This window comes from Tauraco erythrolophus, chromosome 29, assembly GCF_009769465.1.
Source record: "Tauraco erythrolophus isolate bTauEry1 chromosome 29, bTauEry1.pri, whole genome shotgun sequence".
Classification (NCBI taxonomy): domain Eukaryota; kingdom Metazoa; phylum Chordata; class Aves; order Musophagiformes; family Musophagidae; genus Tauraco; species Tauraco erythrolophus.
Window position 1 is genome coordinate 3,159,268 of NC_141493.1, and position 16,791 is coordinate 3,176,058.

The 16,791-nt window shown below is 41.8% G+C and overlaps 1 protein-coding gene across 8 annotated transcripts in view; it reads right to left on the reverse strand.

The window, feature by feature from the left end:
* Positions 1-3,052: 3,052 nt before the first annotated feature.
* The window catches only part of EBF2 (EBF transcription factor 2), a 139,915-nt gene continuing 126,176 nt past the window's right edge, over positions 3,053-16,791 (reverse strand). For 5 of the 8 annotated variants that reach the window (XM_086628195.1, XM_086628194.1, XM_086628191.1 and 2 more), the window contains 6 exons: positions 16,414-16,502; positions 15,317-15,382; positions 15,032-15,209; positions 13,428-13,613; positions 12,179-12,346; positions 3,053-3,084 (listed from right to left, as the gene is read on the reverse strand). In XM_086628195.1, the coding sequence (XP_086484321.1) occupies positions 3,053-3,084; positions 12,179-12,346; positions 13,428-13,613; positions 15,032-15,209; positions 15,317-15,382; positions 16,414-16,502 (719 nt within the window). Of the gene's footprint in view, positions 3,085-12,178; positions 12,347-12,432; positions 12,441-13,427; positions 13,614-15,031; positions 15,210-15,316; positions 15,383-16,413; positions 16,503-16,791 lie in introns of all 8 variants that reach the window. The other 3 variants (XM_086628199.1, XM_086628197.1, XM_086628196.1) reach the window with 2 other exon arrangements.

Sequence of the window (16,791 nt, forward strand, 5' to 3'; positions counted from 1 at the left end):
AGGAGTTAAGGTAGCGAGCTGCTGCCCTTCAGCATGTGGTCTAGAAATTCCTGCCTATCAGGAATATTTTCTGGGTATGGCATTTTAAAATTTTAAAAGTAACCTGTACAGAGAAGAGTGGTGGGGGGGGAGGAAATCCAACATCTTTATGCTTTGGAGCTGTTTGGGTTTTTTTAGTAGCTCAAAGAGGAGGAAGGGAGCGAACGCACCAGAAATGAGCCTGATCCATCAAAGTATGTTTTTGAAATCTAGGACTTGATGTAGTATTCACTGAAATTTATGGAAGTCTTAATCCCAGCTCTAATGATCCTCAATCTATTCATTTTTCCAGTATGCTTGCAGAATTCCAAACATGAATTTGTACCTCCTGCTCTTAGCCTTGCTGGGATATCAGTACCTATGAACATGTGACATACTTTTTCATTTGTTTTTTTTTAGTTCTGAGTAACAAGGATCGGGTCAGACAGGGTGCCCTGCTGTGTTGGCAAAGGTGGCCATGCAGCAGCACAGTTACAGCTCCAGACACCTGTGATCGTTCCGTACGTCAGAGATCACTTGGCTTCAAGGTTGGTTGCCTCCTACTTCCATGACAGCACCAAGGGCAGGCAAAGAACCTGCAGTGTCAATGAACTTGCAACCATAATGAATGGTGAGTTATTTTGTTTCATCTTTTCTGGAATGTAGACACTTTCAGTACCCTGACTAACTGTATTCATGCTTCTTAAAAGCATGTTATTCCCACCAAATCCTCTTTAAAGTTGCTTCTAATTGTCATTTTTGCTGATGTGAAAGATAGCCTTCTTAGAAGACCCTAGAATCCCCTTCACCTTTGAAAAACGGAATTCAGTAGCATTGCAAAGGCACCTCATGAAGCCCCTACCAAAACCTCACAGCACAGTCAGGAGTAGTACAGAGCTGCTTCCCAACAAGTGCATCCTGGAGGAATGACAGGAGTAGCCCACTGTCCTTGTCCATCCTGTCTCTGGATTTCTCTGGTTAAGAAGCACATCCTGTCCATCTTCACGTACCTCAAACACCCTTTTCTCCTAACTGCACCCTGCGCTGAGAGCTGAGCTTCACGGAAGCCCCGCGGTCCGCAGGGCCAGGCCAGTCGGCGTTCCTGCGCTGGGCTATTCCAGGGAACGATCTTCCATGTTTGCAAAGCAGCCCTGTGCCAAAAGCCCGTCCGAGAGGTGGGGGTCCATCAAATCACGTACCACACCCACCACCAAGCCTCCTGGTCACAAATCACTGCAGCTGGATTGAACCACGGATGTGGACAGAGGCTTCCTAGTCTATTCCTAATCCAAATCAGCTCCACGGTGGCTCCAAGTGAGCTCCAGATTGCCTCAGCCGTGCAAGTTGTCACAGTCGTTCACCAGCCTGAGCCTGGGCTGACCTGAACATCTGCTCTAGCTAAGGACCACCGAGAACACTATTTTCCTTCCCCATGGATACAACTGCTGGGCAAAGGGACAAGGACAGTTTCAGAGGCCGTACATGGAGGCTTTCTTAACATAAAGATTATTATAGGAACAATTATTTGTGCAGCTGTGAATCGTGTGTATTTTAGTGGGTGTAAGTAGTGTAGCTGATTTTTTTTTTCATTTCTTAAAAAATGGCTTTCCAACAATCAAATTCTTCTGAGTGGTCTCAGGTTTAGCCAGATAACTAGCGATGTCTTGTACCAGACGTGTTCTCACTTCCCAATTTCAGGAGATGCAAAGGAGAACTAAACTTTTTTTTTTTTTACACTAAAATGCAGAAAAATTCAAAGCAATTGATTACTTCTATGAACTTCGATATATAAATGGAAAATACTTACCATTTTTAATGACTCAGGATAAAAGTGCATAAATTATTCAAATACATATTTACCCTTTATAAATGCACCCTTAGTATGAAGGATAACTGAACTTAAGGTGTTCTAACTACACAGAAAAACAGTATGTTAGAGAACCCTTTCCCTCCTAATTCATACATTGAATCTATAGAATAAACTCCAGTACCTCAGGAAAAACCTGGCTCGTTCCAATCCCCAAGTGCCACTCGTTTGCCAACGGGGTCTTTGAAACTCACCAGTTAATCTTAGTACCTGAATATTTTAATTGAAACAAAAAATGGAAAGGGGAAAGCTGATGAGGAGGAAAATTCATACATGAATTAGTGACCTGTATACCACAACGTATGGAAAAGTTTCTGATGATTTTGTTAATCAGAAAGAATCCTATACATCCTTGCACATGAATTCAGTAAGAGGGAAGAAGTGAGGAGTAATTGCAGCAGTAATAATATATCTCAAACTTATCACTACATTTTTGCATCATTTTTCTTCATTGTACAACTGGAGGAAAAAATCCAAAAAAGGGTTTAATTTCTACCTCTACATACAATAAGTTACAAGTTTATTTAAATAATTGTAAAACATCTTACATTTTTTAAAGAGGTTAAACTATAAGCAAATACACACATACACCAAAGTTCCATCATTCATGTCAGTTTGTCCTAGAAATTCTTTCATGCTGGTACCCTGTTTTGTTGAATTTTTTTTTCTGCATAAACTAAATCGATATCTGAAAGGCTCCATAGAAAATAGAAACTTCAACGTTTTTCCCCTACAAAGTAAAACAAATTGTATCCAAAATATCAAGCTTGAATCATTTTGCCAATTTCTTTCTCCTTTTCATATTTTACAAATCTTAGGAAGGTTTCACGTCTTTCCAGAGAGACTTTGCATTTCTGATTCCGTTCTGCCAACTGTTGTTCATCCTGGCTCTTGGCTGATTCTTCGGTCACAATGTGTTAGGAGTTGACGTGGTTGTGTCAGAAATATGAAACAGGTAAAAGATGCAGACTTCTATCTTGTCCAATCCATAAAAAATGTTCCTTTTTTTTTTTTTTTCCTGGGCCTGGCTTTCCCCCAAAAAAGAGCTTGTAGTGCTATTTTTTTCTTTTTAGTGGTCCATCACAATAAGTAGTTTTGTGCTGTAAAAGAAAAATGAAAAAAAAGAGGAAAAAAGGGAAGAGGGAGAGGAGCAAAGCTGCCTCTGCCTTACATCGGGGGAACGACAAGACCAGTCATGGCTGAAAAAGAAAATTGACAAAGATGAAATTCTGGCAAATTTTTGTCAACAAAATAGATTTGAGCCCTTCACCCTTCTGTGTGTGGTCATTTATTGCAGCAATGGCCTTTTCTGCAGGTTAAACTGTTACATTAAAAGACATTCGGTTTCTTTTAATGTTTTTATGCTTTGGTGAGAACCACCACGGTGAGACTGACCACAGACAATGGACAATGGGCTGTTTCACACAAATTTTGGTAAATTCACCAGAAGCCAAGGCCCACTGTGGTTCTTGAACAGATAAAGGAGAGAGAGGATTAGTTCAAGTCTCAGTACATGAATTTTCAGAAACGCCTACCCATTTTTGGGTGCTTATCTCCTGAGAGATGTCCTTGGGGATGGACATTGCTCGGAACCATCCCCAAAAATTCAGCCTTCTCATGCTTTGTCAAGTCCAACACTCAAAATCGTTCCTGAACACCAGACTCAAGCAGAGTCTTCCCTTTCCCACTCAGCCTGCTCCTTTGCTTGCGGAGAAGGTTATGTTTGAGTGAGGAAAGATGGGAAAGCAAATGGGAATTTGCCCGTGCGCTGCCTCCGGGACCCAGCCGGAGGATTACACGTCCCGATTCACTGGACGATGACCAGCGCTCGGCTTTGCTAATTTAGTTTCCGTGGAAATCAAGGACCAGCCTCTCTTTCTCGCTTGGTTTGCCCCGTATGTCTGAATCGCTGTAGTCTTACCTGGCACGTTCCCAGAACACTGGGCTTATGTAAATTATTTATTAGTCACTCTCACTGCCTTTAATTGCAGCTATATCCTTCATAACTGACATCAGCAACACTGGAAGCTGCCTGGAACTGGTGCTGTTCCCAAAGGTTCTGAGGGGTAAGTTCAGTTTATACGTATTTATGTAACAAATGAGTGAGTCATGTTTTCAAAGGGGCCTCAACGCAGTGCAAGGTCCTAATCCTGCAAAGATTTATGTTCACTGAAATTTGTGGGATTATTCATGTGTTTAAAGCCTTGTCCTCGGAGAATTAATTTCACCCTTATGTTCATAGTGTTTAAAAAAATGCTTAGGGCAAGATCCTCAGCTAACATGACTCTTTTATTGGAGCCGTGTTGATTTTAAACAACTGTGGATATGGTCTATGATTTAATACAATAGGAAAATAAATATTTTCATATTTTGTAACTGACCAGGGCTAGAAGTCGCTGCCAATTTTGGCAGACAGCTGAAAGAGAAAGTGAAACCGAACAGTCCTAAGGCAAATATCTCCTTTTTTTAATTGCTTAAGAATTTGCAATTATTTTTCAAACTGGCAATTTACAGAACCCAAAGTAGGTAACTATTGGTATGGCTGTTTTGGGGCGGGGGCGGTGTGTGTGCATTAGAAGAAGAGATTTTCTGGTAACACTAAGGAGGCTGCTCCTTTCCTTCTCCTCACCCCCAAACCAAAAAACCCATCCCAACAGTAGTGTCCCAGCCTGACGCTGGAGAGCCTTCTCCCCGTGTGTCACCACATGCCTGCCTTTCTGCCCGCTGGAAAAGAACACTTGATTACGTCTTGGATTGATGCCCTCCTCTAGACTCTGCTGGGCTGGTGGCAGAGGTAAGCGCGTGCCCTCAGCTGCTCACCGCCATCCCACAGGTATCCCAGTGGAGCACTCCCTGATCTGCTCCAGGCAAAATCATCCAGGTTAGCTCAAAGAATTTAAACTGTTTGTCTAAGGGAACCTGGCCAGGTCTTTTGCCTGAAGCAATCAGAGCAGCACTTACACAGTGCCCGGCCACTCCTGTGTGCAGTTACCTTTTCTCCTGGCACAGCCGGAGTCATCCCTGTCTGTGGCTGTTCAGGTTGTCCATGCAGAGACAGCAGACCCTGGTACAGCCAGAGTTGGGTCAGTTTGAGACAAGCAGGGTCTGTTGTCAATGTAGTTTAAACTGTGTTCCCACGGGGAATAGGCCATATTGGCATAGATGCTTTTTCTGATATTATTATCAACGTTATTTTCATTTCTTTAATCAAGGAAAACTTCTTCCAGCAGATCAAAGCAAAGACCAAGCCTGAATTTCTGCCATGTTACTTCAAAAATATTTTCAGACAACTTGTAAAAGCAGCATTTTTGAAAGTTCATTAAATTTAAAGGAAGGTACAGTTCTACTGTACAGTTAAAGACATGATGTTATCCAGCAGTCCTGGACTCAAACTAGTGATGGCAACAGCAAAACTGCCATCTGCAATCAGGTATGTTATCACCCCTGGGGTTCTGGGGATCCTTCTTCTGCCTCCTTTCCTTTCCTCCTGAGCTGCTTTCCTCTCCTTACTTTTGCCTGCCCCCTGCCCAAGTCTGTTTTGTCATTCCAGGTTGTAGGTGCTCCAGAGCAGAGATGCTCCTCAGAAGTCATTAGGATGGAACCTGCCAGTGGATAAGTTCAGGTAAAACTGTAACATAACACAGAAAGGACACACCAAGCCTTTCGCAAATTGCTTCACTGGCATTTCATCCTGATGTTGCAACTTCACCTCCTTCTGCAACAAAGAACAAGTAGGCTGAGGAGTACTGGCTGGAATTCTCACCTGGTTTTCCACAGCTCGTCTAACGGCTTTGCTCTGTGGTTCTCTCTCTTTTTACATCCCCTCATCCATCCATTTCCACCCCACCTCCGCTCCCCTTTGGGGCTGCCCTGTCAAAAGCCTATTCCCAGCCTGTATCGCTTTTTATTGAATGTTTGTGAGGTTTGGATTAAGGTCTTACACTGCTAGCAAAGCTGTAATTATTTTTGCCTGTATTACTATATATTGAATCGATGTAACTTTTCAATAAAGGTGGTTCAATGCAGGACACTCCCTGATGAGTTGGGAATATAGAAACCACAGTCATTATCCCAGAGGGTCTTTTTTTTTTCTTGGAGGGAAATGGAAAAAGAATTAGAGATGAGCCTTATTGTATTAACCTTGACAGCTTGCAATTATCAACTGAAACACTTGATTAAAATTGTCACAAGGTTGGAGGGTTTTTTTTTAATAAATAAATAATCAAACATGGATAGGACCCAGATGCTACGGTGATAGGCACCTTTAATGGGTGTAATTAATAATGATCATAAGCCTGGTGTATACAAGTGGCCCTGAAAACGCTGCCTGGCTTTGTAGTGGAAAAGAACTCTGCCATTTGGTGAGAACTGGGAAGGGGCTTAGTGCTGTATCAGTGAACGCACGGACACGTGTGTGCACACACTCAGGGAGCTCCTCAGGTACCACAGGTGCTTCGGTGGTGTCTAAATTACGACCTGTTTTAAAAGCTGTGCTCTCTAGAGAAGATGGGTGTTGAGCACTTCCAATCCCTGTCATGTGAAACATCTCGTTCCCTCGTTTGCTTTTCCTCTTTTGCCACGAAGTTTCCAGCATACTCCGATTTTAGGGTTCTACAGCTCTTTGAAGAGGCAACCAAGTGCTCCAGGGGTGCTGGTCTGAGCACCAGAAATGAACGTTCCTACCCTGCAATGCCAGAAACATCTCCGTGCCTGAGCTCTCCTGCGTACAAAGGTAGGTTTGCACATGACAAGCCACCAAGCTGCTGGTGGCAGAGGTAGCTTCTGTGTGATTTGGTCTAACAAAGGTGCAATTTATACCTGCAGGCTTCCCCTGATCGACACGATTCCCAGCATGGCTACCACTAGAAAATGTGCAGGTTTACTTTCAATATTAAGACCACAGGGACATTTGTAAAGCAACACACCCATTTATTAGCTATCATTTGTTATTATGTAACTAATGATAGAGAAAATAAAGGATTTGGTGAGGAAAACAGAGCTGACTCTCATTCAGCAGAAAACACCAGTGGCTTGGATGAAGAGCACCATCACCCTTTATGCTAGGAATGTAAGTGAACGAAATTACAGCTTCTGTGAAAGACCTGTGAAGGCTGGTTCCAACTAAGACACTAAAAAGTAGCCAAAAACTTCAAGTTTTTCCCTAAAGAATTTATTTTTCTTTTTTCCTCCATAGGAAATTAACTTTCCTGATCGTCTAACTACTGACAGGTAAGATATTTATCAATAAGCAGTGATTTTGTCTCTTTTTAGTAGGTTAAACCACATTTTATGTAACACATTTTTAAAATAATCTAAACAAAACCTTGGACAGGTAAGAGATGGAGCTCTTGGCCTCACCTCTCGAGTCACATTGATGTAGTTACGGTCTCACCGTGGTGCTAAGCCGTGTGTTCACAAAGGGCTGCCTGAACAACTGTTTTGATTTAGTTCAAGTTAATTAGGAACACCCTTAAAATCAAAATATGTGTTTGCAAAACGATACACGTGTTAGTTTAACTGTTAAAGAGCACTGGAATGTACAGCCACTCTACAGTTACATATTCTTCATTAGAAAGTGGCCAAGTTTTTATCTGGAGGAATAAAGTTTTTTCAAGGAGAAACCAGTACTGACCCTGACCCAGTATCCTTTTTCGTGTGTGACATTTCACTGTCTTGAATATTTTCTTCCATTAGAAAAGGCAGATTTTTGGTTTCTCCCGTTAAAAATGGAGCTCTTGTCTAGCCCAAATAAGTCTGTGACATGTGATGAGCTACTAAAATTAACATCCCATCATATGAAAGATAAGTAATTAATAGTAACAGGAGATATTTTTGTTTAGTTAAGTGTTAGCAAGAAGTTTTAAATATGTCTTAAGGTTTTCTTTATTTTGAAGCAGTCTGTGCTGCTTACATCTCTGCCAATAAACTGGGAGAAAAACGTACTCGATCCTTCCAATATATCAAATTTAATCAGATGACAGATACATATTTTTCATACATACTGACATCACATATGTGTCATTTGCAGCCTTTGGCATACTCAAATCACTGTCTGGGCTCTGGAATCGCTCTGATTCAGGCAGAAGCATTTTGCTGACCATTCCTAGCGTGGAATTGGCCCAGTTCTTTTTACCTGCTTCGAATCCTTGTTAAGAGTTATTCCAAAATGCTGTGTCCTAAGCGTTCACTGGAGGTGGGCTTTGCCAAGCGGTCAGGCGCTGGCCTGGGAGCAGTCAGGAACCACTGCTTTGTAAATGTGAACCTGCTGTTTCATCTCAATCCCACCCTTTAAACGTTTCAGAGCAACTGCTTCCCTCTTCACCTGCTTGCACAGCCTTCAAATGCCAGGGGACTGGAAGCCCCAGTGTTGTTGACACTCCCAACTTGGTCAAGACAAGATATTAATAATTAGGGTCTTCAACTCCAATACCTGTATGTCTTTAGGGAACAGTGCAGGTGTCCCCTTTACTAAACTGAGGCTGTTCCTAAGGGTATCAGACTTCGCTACCTTTCGGGTTGGCTAGGATCCTGATGGTTGATGGAACATCTGACCTTCTGGGGCTTGCCTGCTAGTCCTTGTAACTGAGCTTGCATTTTTATGTTGAGATGTGCTGAGCTGGCCAAAGGTAATCTGGGCAGTCAGCGGCCCATGCTGTTCCAGCAGTTTCCAATTTGCTTGCTTTTCCCATCAGCTGCCTTCCCTCTGAGATGAGCTGATGAGGCATTTGCGTACTCATCATGCCGTGTTGCGTCACGTCACATTGCATCTTCCCAGGGCCTTTTTTAAACGGCCTTGACACATGACATGAACGGAGCACACGACTGTTCTGATCAGGATCACCTGCTCTCAATTTGGAGAGCATATAGAAGTGAGTGGTGTCCAGTATGGACTGCTGCTTGTTCTCTACCTCTCATGTCCTGTTACACTGTAAGAATGTATAGCAGATGGCAGGTGAAAGAGGTAAGCAGGAACACATGGCACAGGGGTTATCCGAGGGTGTTCCACGTCTCAGCCGTGTTGTGCAGCCCAAAGCTGAACGTAGATACCCAAGTTTCATGCTTAGCTAATACTTTGGAGTTATTTTCTACCAGCTGTCCTACTGTCTCCAGCAGCTTTTAAGCATCACTAAGCCTTTCCTCCCAAAATACATTTTCAAAAAAGAAATATTCCAGCGGTACTGTAAACTGCATGGAATAATGGGAATGCTAATCTGAGGATGAAGCTTGTACAGCTCCTCCTGTCTAATCCAGACTTAAACACTGCTGTGGTTAACATACATGGAAGCTATATTCCAGATTTTCATTGCTGCTTGTAAGTAGAGTAGCATGCCCTGAGGTGCTGGCAGTATTTCTAATATTCTCATCGCACCAGGATGCAGTGAGTAGGATGGAGACTGTATCACCAGGAAATTTTTGGCTTTGAACAAAAGATGTAGCCAAAGTACACTGCAAACATTACATTAAAGCTCAAAAAATCCCCACTGGGGAGATGTTTTCCCCATATTATGGGTGGGGAAATTGAGAGGTAGTGTCAAAACGCTTGCCTGGTGTGCTTTGGGAAGGAGCCTGCATATACTTACTGCTTGCTCTGTGCTTTTGCTGTTCTGTCTCCATCAGTATTTACTGATGCCAAAGTTTGATAAATAAATAAATTACATGACCAGCACATCTATTCTTAGTTTACAGTTCAGGGCGATGGCGTAGCAGGGGAGATTAATCATCTCCCATTGCTGCAGCACGGTAAGTCCATTCAAGAAGCCTCTTTGGGACCCTCCTGTTGACTTTCTGGCCACATCTGTCTGTCAACACTGTGGGAACGTTAATTTGGATATCAGGCTGCATGTACCTGGAGCCTTTCCAAAGCATGTGCTCCCCAGCTTGCATCAATTTAAATATTTCAGTCAGGAAGAAGAATTTGCATCTATGGCTGAAATAGTTAAAAGACCTGGCATGACAAACCTTGGGCAGGCGTGCTTGACTCTGTGAAGCCACTGTGACCTTTGCTGTGAGTCACATCTGTTGTTGCTTGTTGTTGCAGACTGACTAGTGCCGTTGTACTAGGTACTGACTCTTCTGGAAACTTACTTAAATAACAATAGTAGCATATTACTGTGTTGATGTATCAGGGTGTTGATGTACAAGGACATCTTCCACCCCTGCGAGTGTTCAAGGTCAGGTTAGATGAGGCTTTGAGCAACCTGGTGTAGTGGAAGGTGTCCCTGCCCATGGCAGGAGGTTGGAACTAAATGATCTTGAAGATCCCTTCCAACCCAAACCAGTCTATGATTCTATGATCTCCCACAAAGGAAGGGATAATAACAGTTAATAACTTTTGTATTGGCTTATCCATGCCCAGGACTCTCCACCTCTCCATGCATAAGCTATTTCCGTAAATAATCATAACCTTAACTCACAGATTAATCCTGAACACCTCAAGAGTGGACTGTTGTCAGTAAAAATGCATGCGAAGACTGGGGATTTTAGCTTTCAGATTTTATGTTATACTTAATATTAAGGTTTCATTTTTAGAATATCTTATTGATTACTAATTTATAGCTTGGATAAAATATGTTGTACACTAAACGGCATCAACTGGTCTCTAGTCCTTTACGTGTTTACAGAAGGGTTAAAAAAAGATAAACTCTTGCTAAGCAGAGTCTTGAGCAGACAGGACAGACACGGTAGGTTAAGAAAAAGTATTAACTTTTAAGAGCCTTTTTTTAAAAGTCAGTGTTTTTTAATCTGTCCTTTTTCTGTCTCCCAGCAACAGTCTATTTTCTCACTGAACAGATTTGTCGTTAGCACTGCCTCAGGTAACCTCTTAACAACTGGGCCTTCTCAACACAGCAGTTAGGTCTAAGTTTAACTTTGAAGCAGACTTCAATCTATTCTGAACACACTGATCTGTCTTTTAGATTAGCACTGTCCAACTGGCTTAAGCTAAACAAGCAAACTGTTCTCAAGTTGATAGGCCTTCCTAGTTAAATGTTTAACTAAATCAGTTTAAAATTACATTAACTTGGAACAGTTCCTGACAACGGCTAAACCCTCTCATTTTTTATAAGAATGCAGTGAAATCAATATATCCTTTCATTAGCTGATATAAAGAATATACCTTCCCCCTGCCACAAAAAAAAAACAAAAAAAAAAGGAAAAAAGTTAACTGCAGACCTCAGGTAGTGATCATCAGTCTTTAGACACTGTGATCATACAAAACATTACCAAAGATAAACCCATTTCTAGTTTAGATAAATAGCTACAACTTTTGGGCCAACAAAACTTTCTATACCTACAAATTTAAAAAACTGCTTCAAATCCTTCATCTTCTTTAGAGAGTGGAAAAGAAATTATATTCCCTGTCAACACGATACCTGTGCGTGTACATGGGTAGACCAATGCCTTTCATTAACAGGGAAAAGATGATCTTAGAGAAGCACAAAGTTTCATATAATTGGGGCAGGGGAAGAAGCTGTTTCAGATATACAGCAGAATTCTGTTAACTTAGCTTTTAAAAATGTAATTGTTTTTGTTCAACACACTTAGAATTTCCTTATTGTATAAAATAAGCGCAGGTTCTGCGAGTCCCTGTGGCACAGCTAAGGATTTATAAGGACCCAGACCAACAGGTGTGGTTTGTAGGGCTCGTTTCAGAATCACCACTGGCTCTTGGCACGGCTGAATCCCCAGAGCTGTGTTTGCCAGGGTATCTCTAGCGAAGTCTGAAGGAGCCAGATGACTTCTCAGGCCCTGTAAAGGCTTTTTTTATGGAGACTTGGAGCGTATTTATGTGCCGCGTGCCCCCCCCAGCCTGTTAAGAGAAAGAATTCAGTGCAGGTTTCCATTCTTATCTTAACACTCACATTTGTTTTGCAGATCCCCTTTAAAAAGGCTGTAAATGTGCTATGGGGCTCAATTCCTGGCATGAGCCTAAACCTTGCAGCAGGTTTCAAACACGGGCTGTTGTGTGCAGGGCCGGGGATGCACTCTGCAGGGCAGACGTTTGCTTTGCACGGCCCCGAAGCCTAAGCAGAAGTCATTCCTCACAAAGGAGCCGGCACTGAAAGGCAGCGTGGGGCAAATCCTTCTTGGTATAAATGAGAGTGTGTCCCCTGTTGTTTTAAAACCAAATAGCCACTGCTTGGAGCACTGCTTTAATCCAGGGGGATTGGGTCAGATTGTCACTACTGAGTCCTGTATTACCAGTGTAATGGTATTCAGATGATTACTGGATTCACCCAGACTAACACAGTGTGCTTTAAACATTCAGGCTGAATATTATTGTACATCTCTTACCTCTAAACCCATTTCCATTGCCACTGGAGCAGGCGGGAGAAGGAGACCCTTGGGGTCTGATGACAGGAGCAAAGGCACTCTTCTGTTTGACAGCAGGAAAGACGGAAGAGGAGAATGGAAGGATGGAAGAAGTGCTGGAGGAGCCAACTGTTGGACTTGAAGACATTACTGCAAAAGAAAAAAGTGAATTCTCATCAGAATCGGGATTATAGACATTTGTTAAAACAGTTTAAGTGTCTACAACTTCTGAGGACTCGTTTTACTGCTTAAAGAAGGTCTCATTCTCACGTTGACTTGGCTGTTTACAATCAGTCTGAAGTAGAGAGGTAGTTATATTCCATAGTTCAGGAAAGAGAGTGCTTCATTCTTTTAAAATGAAGGATGAGGATATCAGAAAATGGTGAGTCAGCGAGGGAGAGAGAGAGTCAATACGAACAGTGCAGTAACAGCCTGTCCATTTACAGTCTGTGCTTCTGACAGCCCCAGCTTTTTAAAAATGAACATTTCCTTGGTTGGAGTGGAGGGGAGATGTTTTAAGCTGTTGCTTAGATATGAATCTAAACTGGCATCTTTTTTTAAAGAACTATTAAAGAAATAATTAAATATTAAATCATTAAGTAAATAGCTATTTAACTGTTCATTCTTTTATAGAGAAAGGTAGGTAGGCAGATAGACAGATAGATAGATAGATATTTTACACACACACTCTTGCCAGATGGAAATCAAGGCATGAAAGGAAGAGCGACTTGCTCATGGTAAAACTAGTAACTAGAAACGTAACTTCCAGAACTTCATTCCAGCGTTGTTACATTTCTGGTTTCACAGGAAATTAATCCACAATTCAGCTCTTAGTTATTGTTAACACAGTTCATACACATGCAGATTATTTTAGAGTGGCTTTTAAATAGGATTTGGAGTAGTCTCTGTGCTGAAAGTGATGGCTACTTGCTTCATCATCTAAAGTTGCATTTACTTCATTTCTCGCTGGGGCCTTTGCCACGTAGGAATCTGTATAAGGATAAAAAGTGAAGGAAACGCTAGTGGGATTCAGTATTCCTCTATTCTTCTTGAAAAATGGGAATGTTTTCTAGTTCATACTAAAAAATACAACACAAATCAGGACCTTTTACAAAAATCCTCACTAAGTCTTGAGGACTTCTCTTGGAAGACATCACTTGCTGCATTTTCTGATGTGGTAAATGAACTTAAGTGGGAGCAAGATCAAATATAAAAGCAGCAAAGCACATACATCCGTAGGGGGATCCCGTTGGAGAGCCGTTAATGAATCCGGGCGAGCCGGGAACGCCCAGGTTGGACATGGGGACGTTGCTGTAGCCGTTCATGCTGTTGCTGGAAGTGCTGTAACTGGACTGCTGTGGTGTGGAACTGGACGAGTAACCTCGCGGCGAGATGCTGCTTGTGTTACGAATGTAGCCTAAAAAAAAGGGAACACATTTCAAAGCACGTGGATTTGGCTCAGAAGTTTCTCCTGCATATTCCTTGATTAAATAAGTTACTTATTTAAAGCCAGATTAATGAACACATTTAAGCAAGTACCATTAAATCCAGTGTGGATTTACACAGCACATGTTTTCAAGTTAAGCAATATTACATTTTAAAGCAATGTGGGAAACTAACTTTTTGAAGTGAACCGATGTATATTTTTCTAATCAGATTTGATTTGTTAAAAGTTGAAGTTTGTTCTAAGATCTGGAAAAAACACGTTTTTCTGAAGTTGAATTTATATGTGGTATTTTCTATGATTTTCAGGATAGGTTATACTTTTCAAATTATTGATGAATTACAAATAAAGCAATGTTTAACATTACTAAGGGGAAATTATAACCCCTATACAGTTAGCAGCTTGACTTTAAAGATACTCTACTTGGGGGAAAGAATAAACTGGATAAGTAAAAATCGTTTTTTGTCTTAAAAGAAAATTCACAAATATTTGAGAACCAAAATCTAGCCTCTTTTTTCTCTCCAACACTATAGCTATCAGCATTAAAGTACAAGGCTATTATTAGAGCTGCAGAAGGTTTTTTCCACAGAAAGCTTTCATTAGAAAGATGTGATCCAACAGCTACTTTAAAAGTGGTTATCATTTAGATATCAAGTTATTGCTGCCCATTTATGATGAAGTTCTAATTCAGGGCTGGTAAGACCTTATTAGAAGAACTAGCAAGATTAGCTACATGACTTTTGACGTGGCATATGTAATATTAACTTCATATGACATGGTTTTACTGCCCCAGAGTGTTAAACAGACACAGCTACTCATGCAGTCAACCACACACGGTATGTTACTAAAGTTCTAAAAATCAAAATATTCGAGAGTCAAAAAATGCCCAAAGTTGATATTGCTCCCATGATGTATTACCATAATATGTCATTTTATGGCATGTTTTCCTAGCAGCAATATGTCTGTCTGCAGTAAATGTAATACCTACAACATATGCAAGTTGGTAAAATTAACAATAAAGAAGCAACCTTGGGGAAAAAAAAGAAAATTCCCCACCTCTTTAACTGTGAGGAGTTTTTTTCAGTTGTTGTCCTTGTCTTTTATGAAAATAGAGATATAAAAAAAAAATGGTATTGAGGGGAGCAGGAAGAGAATTCAGGGTTAAGTTGGTATCAAAAAATACTCAGTTCTTTCAGGCATAGCTCATCTGCTGACTGGAACCTCTGCAGACATCGTGTCCTCCACAACGGCAGCACCGCGTCCGTTTCCAAGGCGGACAGTTTAAAGCCACCTTACTGCTCATGAGCAGGTAGAGAAGTGGAGAACCTACCATGAAAGCAACTGGGACTCGGTTCTTCGTTGCTCACGCTAACACTATCCCCCTTGCTCACCTTGGTTGTTCCCCTGGGTTGACTCCGAAATGCTGACTCCTAACTGGCTGCCGTAGGAGTTAATTCCCATCATACTGCTGTGAGCAGGAGAGCTGGACAGGGCAGGGATCTGCGCGGGATTCCTCGGCACGCTGTAGAGAGCTTCTGCAATGTCTGCAGCTCGTTTCAGAATGATGTCCTGCAGAATGACAGGGACGAGGTCAGAAACACACGTGGAGACGTTTGCTGGTGTTTATTACTAAACCTGGCAGTGCACCACCCCCTGCTGAGAGCAGCCCTTCTCACCTGGTTGTTATGTGGCGTCCCATACAGCGCTTCAACGAGGTCAGCAGCTCGTTTCAACAGCATTTCCTGGAGGATGAGCAGATGCAGAAAATTGATGTTTTTAACAGAAAAGGATTTTGGTGCAAATAAAACCATTTTCTGAAGCGACTAGTGTTTGTGCGTGGTCATTCTGAAAACTAGGTCCCTTAAAAAGCTGTTATTTGCCACTCAGCTGAAAAAGTGACCCCCCTCACAGTATCTCAGACCAGACATCCAAAATCATCAGTCGCTCTGAAAGCGTTGATGTGTGCAATGGAACCATCCCAGCATCAGCGTGCCCAGTGCTCCATCCTTCTCCGGGCGCTCTCCACAGTCCTGAAGCTGCTTCCAGCTCACCAGCTTCCAAAGTGGAGACAATTTCCAGATATACCCAGTTTAAAGAGGAACTCTCCTCCCTACTGAATTTCAATATATTCTTTTGCATAGAGACAAATTAAAATCTGATTAATCTCCCCGTTCATTTTTGGTAATCAACCAAACAAAACACTTTAGCTAATAGGTATCACACTACCTCTGGCTGTAGGGAAAAAAATTACACAGTGTACTACCTGAATACAACAGTCTCCTCACACAACGATGGTAACAGTGCTTTTAGTGCTGCACTAAAATGTAGGAATATAGTCATTAACGCCACTCGAGGTGCTGCATCAACACAGCGTGCAGGATTACACGTCCGTAAAATCCTGAGCTGGTTCAACACATGCACGCTGCAGTTGCTGATTGGACCTCTGCAACAAATTCCTTATATCTATCGTTTAGGGTCAGAGATTTGCCAATATGGATAAATGCAAAGGACCATGAATATGAACGAGGAAGATATCTGCACTGGACTCAATCTTAGCAGCAAAAGTTCACAGACAGTGTTTGAGCTCTAATAAATGAGAATTACTGGTAGGCGTGGGTTCTCTATGACCACAGTCTTGTTAGGACCTACAACTAATTGGCGAACGTCTGTTCAGATGTAATTGTCATTTAAGATACAATTTTTGTCTGTTTTGTGAGTTAGAAGTGAAAGAATATATTTCATGGGCTCGCTGAAATGCTTAAAAATATTTTACCTTAGCTAGTCTTTCAGGGTCACCAGGATGTCTTGGGATGACCTTCTGCAGTCTTTGGAAACCATAATCTATGGTAGGTTCATTTAAAGCTGAAAGGGAAACAGGAAAAAGAAACCCACCATGTTATGTACCTCTTCATATGCCTTTTAACTTGCATTACCTAAGAAAGATGGATTTCACAGCTTCGCCGCAGAAAACCTTTCCTTGCCTGGGCTCCTAGAAGGTGCCCATTGCCATTGCCTGCTCACTGGGTGTAAGGCAGGCTGAACAGTAAGCTAAGCTTTACAAGAACTTCTCCTTGAGGATCCTGATCTCTTTTCAAAGGTAACAGTCTACCGCTAAGACAACTGGGACAAGCTGTTCATGTTGGACTGGGTT